The sequence below is a fragment of the Beta vulgaris genome, chromosome 4, assembly GCF_026745355.1.
Source record: "Beta vulgaris subsp. vulgaris cultivar EL10 chromosome 4, EL10.2, whole genome shotgun sequence".
NCBI lineage: Eukaryota > Viridiplantae > Streptophyta > Magnoliopsida > Caryophyllales > Amaranthaceae > Beta > Beta vulgaris.
The window spans coordinates 25,190,395-25,212,643 of record NC_079205.1 but is presented as its reverse complement, the minus strand read 5'-3'; the positions used below and the strand labels follow the sequence as shown (position 1 = coordinate 25,212,643).

General features: G+C 37.7%; 1 protein-coding gene across 3 annotated transcripts in view; it reads left to right on the top strand.

The window, feature by feature from the left end:
• Window positions 1–4,014: 4,014 nt before the first annotated feature.
• LOC104907662 (protein RST1) overlaps window positions 4,015–22,249 on the top strand; it is a 47,023-nt gene continuing 28,788 nt past the window's right edge. For 2 of the 3 annotated variants that reach the window (XM_010696622.4, XM_048642974.2), the window contains exons 1-9: window positions 4,015–4,571; window positions 13,607–13,891; window positions 14,032–14,115; window positions 14,768–15,041; window positions 15,894–16,144; window positions 20,431–20,605; window positions 20,693–20,880; window positions 21,064–21,164; window positions 21,726–21,801. In XM_010696622.4, coding sequence (XP_010694924.1) covers window positions 4,140–4,571; window positions 13,607–13,891; window positions 14,032–14,115; window positions 14,768–15,041; window positions 15,894–16,144; window positions 20,431–20,605; window positions 20,693–20,880; window positions 21,064–21,164; window positions 21,726–21,801 — 1,866 coding nt within the window. In that variant the 5' untranslated portion in view covers window positions 4,015–4,139. Of the gene's footprint in view, window positions 4,572–13,606; window positions 13,935–14,031; window positions 14,116–14,767; window positions 15,042–15,893; window positions 16,145–20,430; window positions 20,606–20,692; window positions 20,881–21,063; window positions 21,165–21,725; window positions 21,802–22,249 lie in introns of those variants that run through there. The other variant, XM_048642976.2, reaches the window with a different exon arrangement.

Genomic DNA, 22,249 nt, shown 5'->3' with positions numbered 1-22,249 from the left:
AGTGTCAAGGATCTTTATATTATCCAAAATTATGTTATAATTTATATGATGATTGGGACGTACCATGTTAGTTAATGATAAATTATACTATAATATTCGAAAATCAAAATGTACTACTTAACGGGAGAATTCAATTCTGGAAGGATGTGTATACGAAGTTCAATCTTTAAGATATAATGAGCAAAGCCAGTGAAGGATGTATCATCATATAGATTGAACTTCGTTTATTGAGCAAAGCCAAGTTCCAAATTATGCAAAAAAATAATCATAACTTGCTTATGTAGCTTCCGTCAATGAAGGAAATAATTTGCATATATGATATAATTGACGTATTGCTTATTGACTAAAAAGGAAACAATCAGTAAGATAATATAATTTGAGTATGTGTTTTAGCGAGTTGGGGTTTACATATCAACATTTATTTTTGAAAATATATCTTTTTTTCTGAATAATTCATTTATCGAAATTAAAAAATTATTAGGATCTATCATATGTTAATGCGTGATCACAGAGCATTTTGAAAGAAAAAAAACATAAGACATTTTTCATGCAGCTTGATTTCTTTGCCACATATATGCCATGTCAGTTAAACGATATTACTAGGGAACTCTTTGAGTCTCAACAAGAGAAAAAATAGGCAACTATTAAGTTAAATAAAGTTAGGTGATCAGTCAAATAATTAAGTATATATTAAGAAAATAATATGAGAGAGTATTATACTTATTATTCGAAATAAGTCATAAGTCAAAATTGTATAACACATTTAGTGGCGAATCCAGGATTTTACAGCTGATGAGTCACCATCGTCTACAACAAAATGTCAATCAATAATCAATGCATGAATTTAAAATTTCATAAAAAGTTTAATTTCACTCTAGAAGTAATACTCAGATCCAATTTTCCGAGATTCAAACCATATTCATAAAAAAATGTATTTTCATTAAAAAAACATAATAAAATTAAAGACGAACTAATACAAGATACTCAAAACACGAGTTTTCAAATATAAAACTAAAGATTAGCTAATTTCAAGCCAATGGGTACATTAGTAACACAACTTGAAGTTATTCACCACACCTATCTAAAATTCTAATTGTATCAATTAAAACTCATTAGGATACATTACCTCCTTGCAAATTAACAAAAACCCATCAACAAATTACAAAATCAACAGAAAAAATTTATGCCAAGTGAATGGCAAAAAAGGTACACAATAATATTAACTACATCAACTGCTAAACACATGGGTCATAAGCAATTCTCAAAGTAAATAAATACATGATTATAAAACTTTAAATCACAAGATACTACTTATACAATGATTTAGGAAAAACAACATGAAATCTTAAATTTATGGAACAAAATTTCCCGTGCAATTTGCACGGATCTAATAGCAAATTAAAATTTACATTTATGTATATACTTATTTTTTTTATTCCTAACTTTTAGATCATCTATTTGATAGATGAACCCTGATTTTAGGGGAAATAACATAAAATCTTAAATTTATAAAAGAAAAAACTCCCCATGCAGTTGTACCAGTGTAAAATTAAAATCATGACTAAGTGGGCAGCTACCACTGGGTGGACAAATATGATGCATCGGTGGTACAAAAAGGTAGAATAAGACTTCCATAAGTGGTTGCTGAAACCGGCGTATGACTGAGTGTTATTGGTGGTGCGAATTGTGATTTTATTTGAGACTCTATGGGAAGCAATAGACAGAGCAAATACTATTTCTATCAACTTTTTAAAAAAATATGATGCATAAAGATTTAGACACCAAGAGCATTCAAGTTAAGAAAGAACAAAGGTAAGAAACATGTATCAAACCAGTTCGAATAGTTCGAACAACCACCAACTTTCCACAAGCCAAAGTACAACCAATCAAGACCAAACTATAACAATGAGCTTCTAGTTTGAGTCTACTTTGTGATTCAATCACCAAATCAACGTTTAGATGATCAAATTAGCAAAGGTTTGATAGAGGTCAAAACTGACCGAAATAAACACTATGCACACAGCTTAGTATTTTGGGCATAAAAGTTTCACTTTTAATTCAATTGATCTAGTTCCAAAAGGATTACAAAGTAAACTTATATGGCTACAACATGTCCAAAATTCAGCTCATTTGGACGTCATTTGCTATGACAACTAGGACAATAAAATAAGAGAAACAAAAACTAAAACTGTTACAGCACACTTCTAATGATTAGCTAAGCTACCCTATTGGACGAGGGAAAACAGAAAAACTACCAATTGGACATTAAAATACATATCTTAAAGTAAATATCCTCAAAAGCTCAAGCCAATTGGAGAAGTAAAAAGCCTTGCCCAAAACAGAAGAAAGGATGGGCTGCTGAACGTGTAACTGGGCAGAATAGCTTTCCTTACTTTGAAGTCTCTTCTTCTCATTTGCTATGGCTTCTTTAGCCCATGTGAACTTCACATGGTCTTCTACACTTCCCTAAGTTCAGCTACAAGCTTGAGGTGGCTTGGAATTGCAGCAAAATACTCCTCCTTAAGCTTAATACAAATCGGATTACAAGAGAAATAAGCTAGTTTAGCTCTAAACATGATTAGTTTAACTTAAACATGTAATTAGGCTAGTTAATCACATACTAAACTTGATTATCAATACCTAATGATGATTAAGGTATCATTAGTACTAATTAATCTTGCTTAAAAGGAGATTAGCAAAAGATTAACCTAATTAAGATGCTTAAGTAGAGTTTTAAGGAAAACCGAGCTAGTTAAGCTTATTACCACCTTGATTAGAGCAAATTAAGCCCTTAAAGATCTTAATAATCCTCAATATTAACCAAACCCATAAATTAAACAAACTTATGATTAATTTCGAGATCAAGTCAGATGCATATGCTTCAAAATATAGGTGGGTCATGTGATCCACCATGGCATTAATTACATCATCTACTAAACACACGAATTATAAGTCAGTTTCTAAAACAATCTCAATACATGATTATGAAATCTTAAATCACAAGTTAATATTCACCACCATGATTTTTAGCACAAACTTCTTGCAATCTTCAATTTATAAGACAAAACATTTCTCGTGCAATATGCACGATGCACGAAAAGTTATTGTTATTTTCGAAAGCAATGTTTGAGAAAAAAAAATTTACTCCAAGAATGACACTAATCCCGTTTGACTTCACTGAATTCCCTATCAGATTTCACAGACGACTACTTTAATTAATGATTTGTTTTGCTGTGAATATAAACAAAAGTCAAGGACAAACTCTGTCTCATGTAGGTATGTATATACATGTTTTTAGCCATGGACAATTTTATGTTGTCGTTTCCAGAGTTACGAGCAAAAAAAAGTCTCAAGATCCTTTTGTTGGATGAAGAACATTGTTTGCGTGCAAATACGCCAAATTTAGTTTACAAGGAAGTGTTCGCAAACATATAAATTGATTTAGAAATTTCATTTGTAATTTTTGTTCATCACTACTCATACTTTATGTTTTATGATTTTTGTGTACTATGTGAAGTTAAGTCAATGTTATTATGTGACTTCCTTTAAATATGCAATAAAACAATAAATACTCCCGTGCTTATGCACGGATCTTAATACTAGTTTCTTGCATAAAAGATCAAGGTTAGCGGTTATCTGACGCTGGTTTCTCATTATTGGCATTTCGTACATCGTTTACAAACCTTAGGAGTACCTAATATATATACTTCCTCCGTTTTTTATTACATGTTACACTTTTCAAATCACGGACTCCTACGTAATTTTTTGGAGAGGAGAGAGATAGAGAGAATGAAAAACAAAAGAGTCCCATGTGAACATGTGATAGGAGAGAGATAGAGAGAAGTTGTTACCCAAAATAAAAGTGTAACATCTATTTTAAAACTTCCTAAAATAGAAAGTGTAACATCTAACAAAACGGAGGAAGTATATATATTTTTTAAATTAGGAATATCCCATAAATTTTGAGTATATAGGGAAAAGAAAACCCTTCTAAAACCGCTTCTCCAACTCTTTCTCTCCCTCTTCCCTCTTCCCTCTTCCCCGAGTCCGACAATCAAATAAGTGAATAACCAACAAGCACCGGCGCCAAAAATTGATCTCGAAAGTGTCTCTAGTCTACACATTACAATTTGTCATATATGCGCCCCATTTCTTGTTCTACCACCTCCCAAGTCCCAATGGATGTATTCACTCCCTTACTGGTGCGAACTAAGGTACCCCAGCCCTCACTGCAACGCTTCGCAGTCATACAAATTTTCGATAAACTCGGTACATTATTAAACCTTAATTCCGATTCAGCAGCTGAAGAAGCCATTCATGAGTGTCTTCACTCTCCTTCCTCTGCTGTGGTCGATCAATCAGTGCGTGAATTATGCCGACTTGTTAAGGACTTCAAAGTGGACATCTCTTTTGCCCTTCTTCAGCTTCATTCTGCTCTTGAAGATTGTTCGCCTCGCTTTGTTAATGTCTTTGTTAAAGGAATTGGCTTTCTTGCTCGTTTCGGGTTTCGAACTCATACTTTTGTTTCTAATCATTTTGTTCATGCTCCGGAGAATCATCCTTTTGTTAAGGTGAGTTGATGCATCTCACTGTTTTCTTTTTCTACTTGCTCATTTGTTGCTCATGTTGTTGTTCTGTTGTGGTTATTATTATGGAGCATTTGACCAACTGTGGGAAAGTTATACAACTACAATTCAATCCTAAGTCCTAAGCATTCCGGGTGAATCATAAAAACAAATCCATTTCAATCTCAAAAACATTTCCTTCTCAGACATACAATTCACTCCATTTTCTCACTAAATAAAGTAATAAACTAATCTTAATATCTAACATATGGTACCAGAGCCCTTAAGGATCTTAAGAGCCTAACTAATTCATAACAAATCACATCAACATCTTGATGTCTTCAATGTTTCTCTCCCTGCAGTCCAAACTTTGCGGGAGATAATTATGAATATTGCCTTATTGGACTGTCAAAAAATGAAGCTATATCTAAAATCATGTGATTTATGGGAGATTGCGGAGACAAGCTTTCACCCTAGAGTACAAGGATCATACAAAGAACCAAAAATTCCCGCCGCACAAGTACAAAAATAAAGTCAGTTTAGATGAAAGATGCTAGAGCTCTTTATACATCTATAGTGCTGTTTCAGACTACATCACACCAAAAGTAATAGGAGCTTCATCTGTAAAAGAGGCCTGGAACATTCTCTTGGAGGAATTTCATGGGTCAGAGAAAGTGAAGCTTGCGAGGCTTAACAAATTAAGAAGATACTGTGCAAATTTCAGAGATGATGACAACATCAAGGAGTATTCATCCACATTCATGGAGCTTGTAAACTAGATGAACATTTATGGGGAAACAACAAGCAATCAAACAATCGTTTTCATGGTGCTTGAACAATACTATTGCCATTGCCATTATGATTGGAGAATTTAGGGGGCGTTTGGTGTGAGGGTTTTAGAAAAGGGTAAGGGAATGAACTTACTTGATTTATTTACTTATTTGTTTAGTCCATTCAATGGTTCCCTTTACCCTATGCTTACCCCCAAACTCCTCGACATCCATTCTATCCTACCCCAAGGTTTCACTTACCTTTTCCTACAAACACCATTGACCACCTTCTTGACCTCTCCACCTCCGCTTGACGAAACCACTAATACTAATTACCGTCACCCGAGGGCTAGCAATCTGGTTGGGTCGGGTCAAATCCAGGTCGACCTATTTACATAAACGGGTCAGCATCCCCAAACCCGAACCGTTTACCTAAACAGGTCAAAAATTCCAACCCGAACACGATCTGTTTATAAATGGGCTGACCTAAACCTGACCCGTTTAACCTAATTTTTTTATTTTAAATCTCGAGGTTCAAGAATAGGTGGGAAAGTTCTCTATGGTGAGAATATGTAAGAAAAAAAAAATTTATTAGGGGCATTGAGCTCCAATAACTTTTACCAATAATTTATTAATTCCTTTTGTATAGTATCCATGTCTCTTTTTCCATTTCTTTAGTACTTGAAGCTCCACCAATGACTTCTATTTTCAATTATCCTACCTCTGTATTTTTTTAGTCGCAACATTTGCTTTTTCACATTTGTCGAGACGATTCTTTGAACGTTAATATCTCTTATTGGGTATAAGTAAAAATTATAAGAAATTGATATTTGGAATCCTCACATTAAGATGAATTTAACAAGATCCCCACTTGATTAGGTTTTTTCTTATATAATAATGCGGTAGTTTAACGAGGTTGGTTGATGAATAGTGTCACAAAACCAAATGATGCAACTAAAAAAATTGATTTAAATCGGTTAGACGGGTTATTTTCGGGTTGAAATTTTCAACCTGAACATAACCCGTTTAGTTTTCAGGTCGTGTTCACGTCGACCCATTTAGTTAAACTGGTCGAAAACTTTAACCCAAACCCACTTATTTTGGGTTTGGTTTGGGTCGGGTTTTGGGGCTGGGTTAACTTTTGCTGGCTGTACATCACCCCCATCACCATGACCAACAGCACCTGCGTGCCAACCGCCAACACCATCACCTTATAATCCACACCCCTCGAAAACCCTCACTCGGAAATCGACTCCCAAACGCCAAAATCCTCACCTGAAAATCCACACCCCTCGAAAATCTACCCCTCACCTGAAAACCCACCACCATCCAGCGTGAACTTCCATTACCTCCAGAAATCCATACCACAAGCTTGTAAATCGCCTAACCACCCCCAAAACTAACCATGACCCACCGGAAAAACCATCCACCTTAGGAAACCCACGCCACTCGGAACCCACCAAGAGAGTAAGGGCGTTGGAAGGTGGCAGCGAAAGAGGGGGAAGGGGTGGTGGCGACGAAAAAGAGGAAGGGGGGGGGGGGCGGCGAGAGAAGAGGGGAAGGGGGTGGTAACAAGGTGGTTTAATATGCAAGAGAAAGTGTGGTGGTGATGGTTTAATATACTAGGGTTTCCCGTATATATTTTTAAACAAATAACCTAGTAAATCTAAGTGTTTGACTTTCCATTCTTATTTTGCTTTCTTAAACCCTTCCCCTTTCCCCTTTGTGAACCAAACGCGCCCGTAGGGGGAGTTGAGTACACTCACCCCTATTGAGTTATTTGGCACATGAGGAAAAATTCATCAAGAGTGATGAGAGCCCTAATGAGGGTGCTTTGCAATCTAAACACAAAACAAAGCCACCATATTTCAAAGGAGGTGAGAACAAAAAGCTGGAGAACAAAAGTCCATCCATAGGTTGAAAATTTCTCCTTATGGGAACTTGTGGTGAGAATGATCATTTGGAGAAAGATTGGTGGTTTAAAGGGAGACAAGAATGCAATTTCTGCAAGAGGTTTGGTCATGTTGAGAAGGATTGCAGAACGAAGGCCAAACAAGGTTCATAAGTAAAACCAATGTAGCATGAGTACTTCTAGGTCACGTACCCATACCAGTACCTGTATGAGTACTCTACCCATTCCTAAAATTTCAAAATCTTGTCGTTTTCTGTCCTTTTACCCGAATCCGCACCCATACCCGTATCCGTCTATGTGCAACCTAGGACCTCTCAATAAGCTAAATGTGTTCTGGATCATCTATTTCATGTACGCTAAAGTGAGATTTCAAGCAACAAGCAAAAATGGCTCATCGATAGTGGTTGTACAAGCCATATGACACAAGATGCAAAACTGTTCACTCACCTGGATACTTTAGAGAAGACCATTGTTCGTGTGGGAGTTGGTGCTTTTTTGGAGACACAAGGAAAGGGAACCATCACCATTCAAACAAAGGAATGTACTAAATTTATTGATGATGTTCTTTTAATACCTGATCTTAATGAGAATTTGTTGAGCATACCACAAATGATGCTTCATGGCTATTCAGTGTTCTTCAAGGATGAGTATTGCAGTATTTATGATCTACAAAAAAGGTGAATTGCTAAAATTAAAATGCGCAAAAAGCATTTTTTTAAATCAGGGATGCATCTGTAGAACGTACCAAAAGAGCACAATGTGATGATACTTGGCTTTGGCATAAGAGATATGGGCACTTCAATGTTGGTGCACTTAATCTTCTTTATTAAAAGAATTTAGTGCGTGATATTTCCTCATTGTTTGCACTCAAGATCTGTGCTGATTATGTCAACTTGGCAAACAACATCGCCAGCCTTTTCCCACATTAAGTAATTGGAAGTAAAGGAGAAATTGGAGCTTGTTCATACCGATGTTTGCGGTCGCCACATAACACCTTCTCTAAGTGAGAATAGGTACTTCATTTTGTTCATTGATGATTATACTCGTATGTCTTGGGTATATTTTATGCGAGAAAAATCAGATGGGTTTCATGTGCTAAAAAAGTTCAAGGCTCTTATGGAGACCCAAACAGGTTGCAAAATGAAGAGAATAAGAGGAATATACATCCTCGGAGTTTAATAAATTTTATGAAGATATGGGTGTTGCAATCAGCTCACAATTGGCTAGTTTCAGGGAAAAAACAGAACAGTAATGGAGATCGCTCCTTTTATGTTGTTTGAGAAAATTTGTCGAAATTTTTTTAGGCAGAAGCTATCAATACTTCAATCTATTTGCTGATCGGACTTCAACCAAACACACCAGGCCCTAGCGATAGTTCTACCACGACATTGACTAGAGTCCCTATACCTTTAATGACTAACAGAGTTATTGACTGCCGTTAGTCATTAACCCTTATTTTGTTGTTTTCAACCCTAATTAACCACTAACCTAACCCTAATACTAACTCTAAACCCTAACCCTCCCCACCACCCCATCCAGCCACCACCCTCCTCCCCAACCCCACCCTACCCACCACCCCAGCACACCCCCCTCCCCCAACCACCGGCCGCCCTCCTCCCCACCCCCCGCATCCCCTTCCTTAACCCCCTCGCAGCCGCCCACCCCACCGAGCCCCCACTGGAATTTCGATCCCCTCACCTCCGACGAGTTTTACTCCCCTGTTTTACTCCCTCCCCCCACCCTCGTCGAGTTTCGATCCCCTCCCCCCAACCTCCGTCAATTTTCGCTCCTTCACTCATTGCAGCTGCTCACTGGAAGTGCCGATTCAATCCCAGAAAAATTGAAACTCGGCGGGGGTGCAGGGAGGGGATCGAAACTGAACGAGGGTGAGGGGAGGGGAGTGAGAGACTCGTCGGGGGTGGGGGGAGGGGAGCGAAATTCCAGTGGGGGATTGGTGGGGTGGACGACTGCGAGGGGGTTAGGGAAGGGTTGCGGGGGGTGGGGAGGGGGGTGACCGGTGGTTGGGGGAGGGGGTCTGTTGGGTAGGGTGGAGTTGCGGAGGGGGGTTTGCTGAGGTGGTGGTGAGGGTGGTTGGTGGATGGGGTGGTGGGGAGGGTGGTGTTGGTTTAGGGTTAGGGTTTAGAGTTAGGATTAGGGTTAGGTTAGTGGTTAATTAGGGTTGAAAACAACAAAAAAGGGTTAATGACTAACGGCAGTTAACGCCGTTAGTCATTAAGGGTATCCGGGTGTATTATGTTGAAACTGAGGGGTACCCCGTGTATTTTCAAAAGTGCGGGGGTACCCGGTGAATTTCATGAAAACTCGGGGGCATTTGGTGAAAAAACCGTTATTAAAACTGTTCGATTGTTCATTTGGATTTGAATTTTGCGAATCATGTTATTTCGCAACCGGTTTGCGGAATAATTATGAGGAAGCTTTTAAGAACAATGAATGGCAGAAAGCAATGGAGAATGACATTAATATGATCAGCGTGCTTGGGAGCTTGTTGATCCACCCAGGGAATTAAAACTCTCCTGTTCAGTTATAGAACGACCGTTCTGTAATGGATTTTGGATTTGCCGTTCTGCGAAATCCCGTTACGGAACGCCATAATAAAATTCACATATTTCTCGCCGCGTTGTCCGTTTCGTAACGCGAACTCGCCGCGTTAGAACGCTTTTATCCTCGTTTCATCCGTTTTTTTGAAACATTGGCCAAATTCTTTCTATGATTTAATTATATAGTTGATGAAACATGATATTTGATTATATTATGTTGTAATAATGCTTCATAAACTAAAAAAATGCAAATAAGGTTGAAACATATTTATGTGAATTTTTTTAAAAAATTCACGTCGCGTTGGCCGCAAGACGTTCTATTTCCCCGTTACAAGCCGTTCTCGCGACAACGTGACCGTTGTCGTGAACGCGAGCGCGACTGCTTTTTTTTTTCCTGGAGCCACCTCAAGATAGGAAAGTGATTGGTGTCAAGTTGGTTTATAAGGCCAAATTAAATCCCGATGGCATTTTTAACAATTACAAAGCCAGATTTGTCGTCAAGGGTTATGCACAAGAAGCTGTAAATTTGGAATCGATTAGGAAGATTCTTTCGCTCCTATCGCCAGACTGGATACAATTAAAACTTTGATCACTCTAGCACTTGAGAACATTTAGAAGATTTATCAGCTTGACTTGAAGTTAGCCTTTCTAATTGGAGAGATCGAAGAAGAAATCTTTGTCCATGAACCAAAAGGGTTCGTTTTCAAGGGCAAATAGAATGTACTATAGAAATTGAAGAAAGCTTTTTATGGCTTAAAGCAATTTGGTGCACAAAGATTGATTCGTATTTCATTGAAAAAGGCTTCACAAGAAGCAAGAATGAGCATAAACTTTATGTGAAGAAAAGAGGAGACAATTTGTGTTAGTTTCACTCTATGTTGATGATCTCTGTCACAATCCCGACATGATCGTTGCTTTCAAGGAGGAGAAGAAGAAGTTCCAGATGACTGACTTAGGTCTTATGAACTATTTTATTTCGAATGGAGGTTCACCAATCTCAGGATGGGATATTCATTTCTCAAGCTAAGTATGCTCAGGGCAAACTAAAAAAATTTGAGATGCACAATTGCGAAGCAGCAGCACCGTTGGCAGCTTGTGAGCATATTTCGAAATAAGATGGAGAGAAAAAGGCAGATGCAAGGCGGTACGAAAGCATTGTAGGTAGTTTACTCTATTTAACTGCAACAAGGCCAAGACTTGATATACGCTGGCATGCCGCCAACCTACTTTTAAGATTCATGAATGAACCAAGTGAGATTCAGATGGGAACAATCAAGAGAATTATGAGATACCTCAAAGGAGCATCAGATTTTAGTGTAATGTTCAAGCCATGTCCGGAATCGAAACGCACAGCATATTCGAGCATATTCTGACAATGATTGGGGAGGTTCTGTCGATGACATGAAAAGTAACTCTAGCTATGCTTTCACACTTGGATCAGGGTTGTTTTCATGGATGTCTAAGAAGTGAGGAGTTTTCGCTTAATCTACAACTTAAGTTGAGTATGTGGTGCAAGCGCCAGAGTCAATCATTGGCTAAGGAAGATACTTACTGATATGGTCACAAACAAGACAATTCAACACAAGTTCTTGTTGACTACATGTCAGCAATTGCTATCACTAAGGCTCTCTTTGGCAACATATTTAAGTCACCTTAAATGAGTAGGTTCTAAAAGTTAAAATAAATAGTCGTGTTAAGAGCTTAAATAAAATTTAAGCTCAAAAATTGACTGAAATCGAGTTGCTATAAATATAGCATCTCAATTTAAGGTGCTGAAATTTTCAGCTACCTTATCACTTCAGCTCCTTTCAACTATCTTATTAGTTTCACCTGTATTTCAGCTTATTTTTCCAAAATAGCCTAAGAAAAACATATGAAGATCAAGTTTCACGCCATTCGTTAAGCCAACTTTGATGATATTTTCACCAAAGCTCTACAAAGAAATAGAATCGAAATCCTAAGACTCAAGCACGCACTCATGGCCAAAAGTCTCATGGAGGAGTGTTGAATAGTGAGACTTTTCCTATAGTTTCCAGAAATTTCTAGCATTTACCATTTAGTCCTAAGTTCATGAGTTATCTAGTACATTGTATCCTTGTGCACATGAACCAAATTAAGAGAGATACTAGATTATTCTTGAACAATGTATCTAGGTGTTTAGTGCATGCATCCTAGATTGTGAAAGGTTGGTGCCCTCCTATAAATGCCATGTACTCCTAAGCATTTTAGGTTAACCAAAAAACCAATTCATTTCAATCTCAAAAACATTTCCTTCTTAGAAATGCATTTCACTCCATTTTCTCACTAAATAAACTAATCTCAATTTCCAACATCGTGAAACTTTGGAAGCTTGGACTGACTGGTAGATCATTTTTAGGAATCATAGGGTAAAATTTTACCCAAGAAGGGGCCGAAACACCCATGTAATATCAAACGATGTAGCAACTTCAGTTACCTTCATGCGTGGACACTAGTTCCCACGCAGCACAAGCTCGCTAGTGTTTACATAGGGTGGCAGTAAATATTTTGCTGGTCTAAGGCTGGTTGTAGGCTTCAAAGGATTTGATCTCCAAGAAGACCCAGCCTCGTATATTAATGTGAACTCTCCCATGGGTTTATAGCATAATTTACGTGATCCGTGTTTTTTGTTCGTAGTGCTTAAGATTGTCAACTTACTTTTATTCTTAGCTCTCCAATACTAAGCCATAGCCATGGTGAAACCGTTTCACCATATTATGGTTGTTTATGCTTTACTATATATATGGCGTAGGTGATTAATTCCTTCTAAACTTTTGATGAGTAATATATGAGTCTTCCTTACAAAATCTCTCCTTTCTTCTAGTTAAAGTTTACCAGGATCTCAAAATTTGAGACTTTTCCCCTTCTTTACCTAACTTCGCAAAGGTAAAAGGAATAGGGGTTTTCTTTCCATGAGGTAGCACATGACGTCTTTCATGCAAGTTTGAACCCATCACTGGCCCATGTATGTAGTTGAATGCCTTTGTTCCACCATTAATTCTTTGATCTAATAGATAGCACTATGAACAATATAGTATTAAAACCAAACACCCCCTACTATGTCAATTTTTAATTTCGAAGATGAAATTCTTTGATCTTATAGATACCACTATTTACATGATGATATTGAAACCAAAATACCTTTAAATCAACAGCAATACATCAAGTCATGATTTAGAACTTATGGAAATAGGCAAATAGCTAAATAATCAATAAACAAAGTGACACTCAGTTACTAAAACTTAGCTCCAGCTAAACAGTCTCATAAAATTGAACTTAAAGCTTCACTAGAGGAAGAAAAACACCTAAAAAGGACTTTAATTAGCAAAAGGCTGGAGTTCTAGTGTTGAAAATTGTGAGCCAAATATCATGGCTTTTCAAATCGGACCTTCAAAACTGGGCTCCAATTACCTTTTCTGTAACTGTGTCACCTTTGTCTTTAATCATACTAATCTTGATGTGTAATAATTAATATAAATGGAATGAAATCAGCGTTCACCTGGCTTTTAGAGCTTCCGTAGAAAGCACTCTAGCATCGCATATGCAGCTCAAATAGTGATCTTTTAGCAAGGATAGAGGCATGAGGGGATGACCCATTCCTAAAACTTCATAGATAGGGAGTTCTACAGTTGCTGCCTTTTTCTTATTCAATGTTTGTCTTACTTAGATTTAAGTGTATCTTCCATGTTTTCACTCGGTGAACTTCTGGCTAGATACTTCAACTTCTAGAACTGCGTACTTCAGCTAAAAATTAGAAGATTCTGACTTTTTTTTGTTTTCCAGGTTTTAACTTGTCGGTTAGAGGCACAAACTGAGCTAGTGAAACAAACTGTATTGTTTGTGGTGCATGGAAAGCAATTTGGAATTGGTGAAGTCTGTGTCTACTTAAGGCCCTTCTTGACCTTTTCTGTTCTGAGAGGTTGCTGTTCAGATTCATCATTGTCATCATTCTTGAGCCTTGTGATATATTCATTGACGTCTCTATGTTGCTCCTTACATCAAGAGGCGAATTCTCTTTTTGAGATGCTGATTGGCTGTTTAAAATGTTTTAACCTTAGTGGTGCGGAGGTAAGTAGACTGATGGGGCTTGAAGTTCCTTACAGCATTAAAGGTATTTGAGATTTAATCTTGTCTGGAGGTGAACTGGAGAAGTTTTTGCCTGAGAGAATTGCAATTGGTTTCTTGTCTTTTTTTTTTGTTTTGTACAGGATCTCGGGAAAGTTGTCATCTTTGCTGAGTTTCTAGTGGATGCATACACTGTAGTTTTGCGACATTTGATGAAGACGGGATCCGTATGTTTTCCTTTCTCCTCTCTCCTCCTTCAGTTTAACTTCCTCTAGTCCATTCTTTATTATATTTAAGTTTTCAGTTTTCTGGTCTAAGCTTCCTCGTGATGAAGAGGATGAGGATGAATGGAACTGTTCTTCCTTCCTGCTTCTGTTGTCTAAACATATATCCCTATCTCGGGTGTTAACCACTTATGTTGAAATCTTTCTTCTATTAAATGTTTGTTACTAGAAGAACCAAAACAAAGAACAGAAAAAGGTGAAAGAATAGGTCAGATCATGGTAAAAGAAGACTCGTGCCAGCATACATTTTCTTTGCCTTTTTTATTGTAGAGAACAGGGAGCAGAGAAATCACTTACAGTTTCTTTTCATTTCTGATCACCAAAGTTCAGTGCCTTATAGCATAAGCAAGGGGTTTGATGAACAGTGGTGCCATGAGGGAGTAGGTTTTGGGGGTTGGGGAGAGAGCAGAAGAATTGCTGCATATCTTGCATCGTCATATCTCTTTTATGGTCTTACAGGAGAGTCCTTGTCTTCTAACTATCATCTGTTGACTTTAAACAGATCTCTTTCAGAAGAGTAAGAGTTGTAATTAATTTAGGAGAAAGAAGCATTATATCTTATATGGTATTCTGATATTGAAGTTGTATGTGATAGGTTACTGAAGTTCAATTGGTTGGGGTCAAACTGGTGGATGCTCTTCTCACATTATGCCTGGAGTTTGAAAAGCGTAGTATCGAGAGCAAGCCTGTCCTTGAATTATCAAGGAGACTTCTGAGTACCCAGAAAGAGTTTGAACTCTGCTATGTCCCTCAACTTTCCTCTCCTATGTTATCCCTCATTGTTCTTCTCACTCATTTGGAACTTGAAGATGAAAAGTTATATGTCCTTGACCTTCTAGCATTGTGTCTGAGGTGGAGAATTCAAGATGGTGAGAACATGATATCATTAGCCATCTCACGAGCTAGTAGATTGAATCATTGTGCTTACTAATTTTTGGTGAAAGGCTTTGTTTCCTTGTTTGTTTTTGCATAGTACCAGTTGTGACTTAAATTTCTGATTTGTTTCTATTTTTTGTGTCTATGTTTGTGAAATACATATTCTTTTTTTGAACAAGGATCTACATCTACCTCAACCTTAACAATATATGTCACCCTTTTCAATAACAACAAGCTTCCATCTTGTATTGAGATTTTCGCCGACATACAAGCAGATTTTGATATAAGTAATCTTTTGTAAATTCCTCTCAAGAATGAAAAGTAAACTTGTGTAAACTGGTGTTTTTGTGTTGATTATTTTACTTACTTTTGTGCTTTTGTCCAAGACAAGCTTTCTAATGTTTATTATCTTTTACTAAATAAGATTTTCTTCCTACTGCTCTTCATCTCTTAAAATCGAGAAGGGGGTATGCTCTGACTACTAAATAATATCCACTCTCTCTCTCTCTCTCTCACTGTCTTGTTTTGCATATTATCATATTTGATCGTTGTTGAGTGGAGTGACTTGTCCAGTTGAGTACAATGCAAGGAGTTCGACAAAAGTTGTAGATTGTTACATTGTTGTTACTTTATTTTTCGTAAAGTGAGATTCGGTATCCCCCACAAGAAATGAAACAGTTGCCGTCCTTCAATACTTTAAATTTGTATATGTGAATGTGAAAATTTCAACTTCTTGCCCTTCTAAATATTCATTGTATGGCTTTCTGTTTCCCTGTTATATCTCGCTCTAACTAAGTGCCATCTCTATCAGTTATTTAGTTCATAATGGCGATTCCTATTTGCAGAGTATGCTGTGGCTGGAGTTGCATGTGATCCAAGTGAAGTGTCTCTGTTCCTTTTTCCTATCATCAGCTTGATGTCGTCTCCTTCAAAATCTGTAAAACAAGCAGCATCTCAATTTCTTTTGATGTTGGAAAAGCTTATTGTAAGTCATTCGACGCCATCGGGGGATGACAAATCTGTTCATAGGGGATCTTTGCTTGTTAGTAAGCCTGAAAGTATCATCCTTAGGCTTTGGAAGCATTTATGTCTTCAGGTAGTTTTCTGCCTCTTCTCGTTTTTTGACTGAGTTCCTAGGTTGATGTTTGGTTTGACTCATTTAAGTATTGTCCTGGTTGCAATATCATTGATAATGCTATCAAACATGCTGGCATTTTTTTGCTCAAATTCGTTTTGTTATAGCTACACAATGTATTCCTATCACCATTATGGTTCATGTTTTATTCGTTGATGGCGCTTATCATTTTTACGTGAGATCTTAAGGGGTGCCTAAGTAGAAGTGAAGAGAGGAAAGATGAGCAGGAGAATGAAACTTCCAGGTATATATATAGGATATCACTTAAACTAAGAACTCTTTCCTTGTGTTTTGGGGTTGGGTAGGGGTATGAGGGACGAAAGGTGGTAAGCTATCTTATATCTTTAGCTAGAATAATCAAGTGGAATGTTTTGGTAAACTTATGGATTCAATAGAAAGGTACGAGTGCAATAGAGCAAGGCATACAATGACAGTATCATAGAACTTCTCTTTGCCAAAGCCTGCTTTTCACCGAGGGACCTATTTGTTTATACAAGGAAAAGGGGAAGGAATCAAATGCGGAAAATGAAAGCAAAAGAATCTAAAACTCTCATATTTCTTTTGTGTTTTGGTAGGGATAGGAATGAAAAGCCCCAAAACCTCATCTCTCCTAGCTCCGTTTCCCCCTTCCAACAAAATTCACAACTATTCAAATCCTGAGCTCTACCATGCCACGCTCCTTACTCAAATAGACCTGAGACTGCAACCTATCAAACTCTTCCACCACTGTTACAAAACCACCTATCACAACATTACCATTATTGTTCCACCAGGGAGCCACTTACATAGATTCTTATGGTCAATATTTGACTGTCATAACTCTCTGGAGTTTGTAGGGTTTAATTAGACAGTTAAAAACAACACATATTTGTTGGATTTTGGTTTGTCTTATTTCATTCCATCTTTCTTTCTCTATCCTCCCTCTTTTTCATATGGTGGCTGTATTCTTGGAGGTAATTTGTGGTGGTTGCAGTTTGCTCTACTCAGGTTGTGGTGGGGTTGCGGTGGATGCTAAGTCATAGTGGTTCAGGATTAGGCAGTACTGTGGTTTTTGAGTGATGGTGCTCTGGTCATGTTTTGGGCAGTGGAAATGCTAGGGACTTTTAAGATAGCACAATAGATTATGAGGAACTAAGGATAGATTGTATTCATGACTAGAGAAATCTCAAATACAACTGCAGACTTTCAAGAGGTCTAGATTCACTGCCACCATCCCACTAGATACTACTCGATACTTCTCTCAATGCTTTGCTAATCGTTACCCATCTCCTATTGATTACAAAGTTTAGTACCACTCTCTTTGTCTCTTAGTCGTCCATCCTCTCTCCAAATCCACGATCGTCTTTGTACTATTTGGCAGATTATTCTTTGGGCTTAACCACTTTCTGTCACAGTTCCAATTCCACGAGGCTCAAAGCTGGGATTTGCATTTACTTTAATGCTCTTGTTAGACTGCTTCTTCTACCTCCTTCCAGTATAGGTATAGAAAATAAGAGGTATGTGGTTGGTTTTAGCAGTAAAGGGGAAAGTGGTTGGTGGTGTTAGGAATGTTGGGTTATGGAGGTGGCTGCTGGAGGTGGTACTTGTTGCTGGTGCGGGTGTTGGATTATGAAGGTGACTGCTGGAAGTAGGTGTTCGGTATAAGGTGGCTGCTGGAAGGGGGGTGGTGACGGGTGTTCGGTGTTTATGGTGGTTGGTCTTGGTGTATTTAGGGTTTGGATGGTGGTTATGAATGGTGGTTAAGGATGGCTATGGGTTAGAGCCTTAGAGGAGTTTGTGGGTTTGGGAAACCGGAGGGGGGGGGGGGGGGGGGGGGGGTGGTTTGGGGAATCAATATAGAGAGGTATGTGGGGGAATTAAGAGGGGAAGGAAAATCAGAAATACCTCTAACAAACAACATCTGAATTCTGAGGGGAAGCAATATAGAGAGGTATTTGGGGGAATTAAGAGGGGTAAGGGAAACTAGAAGTACCTCTAAGGCTCTAACAAACAACATCTAAGGGAAACAAGGGTTGGGATTACCTTTAACTCTCTTGAAACCCCCATACCATACAACCCTTAATCAATGAAAGTAAGCAGTGGTAATAATCAGATGGACTTGATATGATGAAGACGTCAATAGTTCATCTCCTTGGAAAAGATTCCATCCTTAATATTCTTTTGCAATAGATAATGAATTTCTATCCTGGATGATCAACCGTTACCCATACATAGAAGGATATCAAAACAAAAGGCATCATGTGCTTGGCTAATATAGAGATCATGAATGGTCTTATTTTTGTGGTGCACATGGAAAGAGGGTAACCAATAGTTTTTAAGTTAATTATTTATTTATTTTGGGTGGAGCTTGATAAGTTCAATTTCCTTCTTTTAGGCTGTGGTGAAGTAATGGTCAAGTATTAGCTGTGCAGTAGTACTTGTTTTTCGATATTTTGTAGATAAAGTGGTACATGCTAACTTGGGTATGAGTTTCTTTTTTGTCTTCAACCCCCTTTTTGTGTATGGTTGACCCTGTGGTGTTTTGTGCATGCATGTTTATTCTACTTATTAAGGAAGGGAAAGAAGGTTTATGTTCTTCTTTGTTTGATCACAAGTTTCTCGTCAAATGGCAATGTTACCCTTCCATGTGGAATAAAGCATTAGAATATTGGAATGGCACGGAACAGGAGATAAAGTCCTTTCACGAAAGAGGTTATTGCATAGACATGTGCCAATAATTGGGGGTGGATCCTCATGAATTTTGATTAAGATAGTAAATTTATCATGTATAGTATAAGAAAGTGATTTCCCCAAAGGTTTTCAAGCGTAATTAAAGTCCTTTCACGAAAGAGGTTATTGCATAGACATGTGCCAATAATTGGGGGTGGATCCTCATGAATTTTGATTAAGATAGTAAATTTATCATGTATAGTATAAGAAAGTGATTTCCCCAAAGGTTTTCAAGCGTAATTGTTGGTTATGTGTTCTTTGGGTATTGAATTCTCCTTCTGCTCCTGTTGCTGGTGATGGTCATGATCTTAACCAGCAATTGACCAATATATGTGGCAGGTAAGTGGGGGTTGGTCATCGAGACAAACAAAGGAGTTCTCAGATTTGTGAAGTTGCAAGATATTGGCTGTGGGTTTCTTGGGGAACAATCACTTCATGCTAATGAAATTTATTTTGGCAAGCAAGTAAGAAGTGCAGGTCAGACTTGACCTTCTGATTTGTTTCTTTTTTGTTTTGTTTTGGTTTATGGCGGGCCTTTAAACTTTTGGTGTCACAAAGCTGGATATCTCCCATTACAAGCCACCAAGCACTCAATATGTACAGCAAGTGCCTGAGTATATCAAGCCCCTATAAGTTACAACTCATCTATGTTGATCTTTGAATGGGACATGGGTAGAGGATTACATGGAAGACTATGATTTGAACTGAATTAAATTTCTTGGCCCTTATCTAAATTCGTTTTAATCATTGTTTGAACTTCTATAGTTGTGAATGGAGCCTGGGCACCTTATCTGAACCTTGTGTCGTTTATCTTCACTAATCTAAATTTTCTGGTCCTTGTCTGAACATATTGGCCTTTGTATAAATTTTTAAATGATTTTACCCCTCAACCATTTATAAGGTGAAAACACTAAAGCCTAAGTAATAAAATATTTCCCCTTTTCTGGAGGGAGGAGCACATGAGAGGCCACCTATATAATTCATGAGCTTGTGTTTAAACCTAAGGAACAGCGCTGGTTGCTATTTGGCATTTCTGGTGAAATTCTGTCTAGAGAATGCTCTAGTTGAGCTCCCTTTGATGAAAGGTCATCGGATGCTTGGTCATGTCTTCACTGTTCGTCTTTTCATACTATAAGATCTTGAAGTTTATATCTTAGATCATATCACCTCTTTGTACCTTAGTGAGATACGATGTAGGAGTGGGGATTGCTTGTGAGAGGATACTTGGGTTGGTGAGTGTCTTTTCTATTCTTTTTTTTTTATGTCTCTTATCATCTTGACATGGTTCACCATGGTCCTTTCACACCCTTTTTTTTGGGGTTAATGAAATTTTTTCTTCCGTATATGATTGAATCCTTGCCATGAATGTATGAGTTTTGTCATTATGTTGAATGATGCTATTTGAAGCAATATAAAAATATATATGGGCATGATGTTGGAGGAAAGACTAATGTTTGTGCATTCTTTGATGAGATCTGCCATTTAGCTGAAATTACTTCATGCATTTGATACTAATTGTTTTTGGCCCCTTCTTGCAGGATTTATCTCCCTGTTCTTTCTTTCTTAACATTTATTCAGCCAATGGAAATGATATTATTATGGATAGTGGATCAAAATCTTGGTTATCTCAGCTAGGAAAATATGCTTTGGCAATTGCAGAAAGGCACAAGTCTGGCGACGTGATCTCATCATCGCAAGAAGTCATGTCATCTGGTAAAGTGCTTGGCTTGAATTTAAGAGTGTCAAGTCATGACCACTTTGCAAATATGATAATATCCTCTTGTTGTTTGATGCATGTAGAGATACCTTTGCTACTGGGTGCACTTGCTGGAAGTCTGGTTGTACATGAATCTTTGGGAAGCTATGCTATAGAAATATTAGCTTTTCTCAATATTATGGACCCCACACTTGGTGTTCCTCTGTTGCTGGCTGTTTTGTATTACTGCAATTTTGTAAGGTGTTACAGCAAATGCAGTAATGATTTGTTGGTGAGTGTCATGCTCTATTTTAGCTGGTTTGGCGAGAAGCTGAGAATATCTTTCAGTTCTTTCTCAAATTCCTGCAATGAGTTTCAGATAAAGATTTTTTTTTTTTTATAAACTTATGGATGATGGAGAAGAGATAGATGCAACAGTAACAAGGACCTTCTGGAATTTTCTGAACACTTGCAGTTGAATCTTTTGGGGATGCTATCTTCACTTGCTTCAAATTCTGCGATGCTACCTTTGATATTCCAAACCATCCTGCCAATGCTTCAAAAAGATTCAAATCCGTAAGCGTATTTGTTGCTTTTATGACAATTAATTTCCTGTGCCTAAAATCTAAGTGAAATTTATTGAACGTCTCTGTGCTCATGGATTTATACCAAAAATAGATGAAATAATAATTATAGTCATGCTTATATGTCCTTGGGAAATGAACTTATCCAGATGACTCAAGTAACTTCGTTCTAATATCTTTAGGGATAATTATGTTGGCCTCCCATTTATTGTAATTCGAACCTCAATAATTTACTCGAGATATAATGCCCTATCAAGATACCCACACTTTCAGTAATACATATAAGAATTAAACAAAAAAGAGGACAGACATTTCAGGTATCTTTCCTCCACCTAGTTTCTTGGATATGTTAGCTTCTTTTGGATGTCTTTCATACCTTTGCTGTGAGGTTATATCTCCGATGGTATAGGCGTAGGCATGATTATCATGTTACAGTTCTTTGTATACTTGGTCACTACAATTAGGCAGCTATCACTTAGCCGATACTGCTGTTATGTTCTTTGCTTCCTCAAAAAGGTCAAGGCACATCTGTCCTGATGGTTTACTTCTGCAGGGTCTTGTATGCAACTGCACTTCGTTTGCTTTGTAATGCTTGGAAGATGAATGACAGGATCTTTGGAAGTTTGCGTGTAAGAGTGATATCTATCTTTGCTCATTTGTGTTTAATCTTGTTGTTGTAGCTTCTGACTTAAAAGTATGCAGTTTGTATAAAGGGGTCCATGTTTTTAAGCTTTCATATGCTAGTTTAGTCGGACTTTTCGTCAAATCGTAGAGCATAAACGAACAGCATAGTCAGCAATGCAAGTGACTGACTCCACAGGAAACATACTTTTTCTCTATATTGCTTTGGCACGTAAATGGATCTCAGGTGTCGCTTGTCTGTTTGACATGATGCACGACACCTGGATAAGGTGTTGAGTCAAGTACCTTAAAGTGTTGAAAATCAGGTGTGCAGATCGATAGGAGGAGATGATAGAAAGGGAATGAAAAAGGTCAGTGAAGTTGCTGAAAAGAAATTACAGATCTAGGGTTTGGAACCGGGAACCTAATCTCATCCTGGGAAAAGAAATGTTCAAA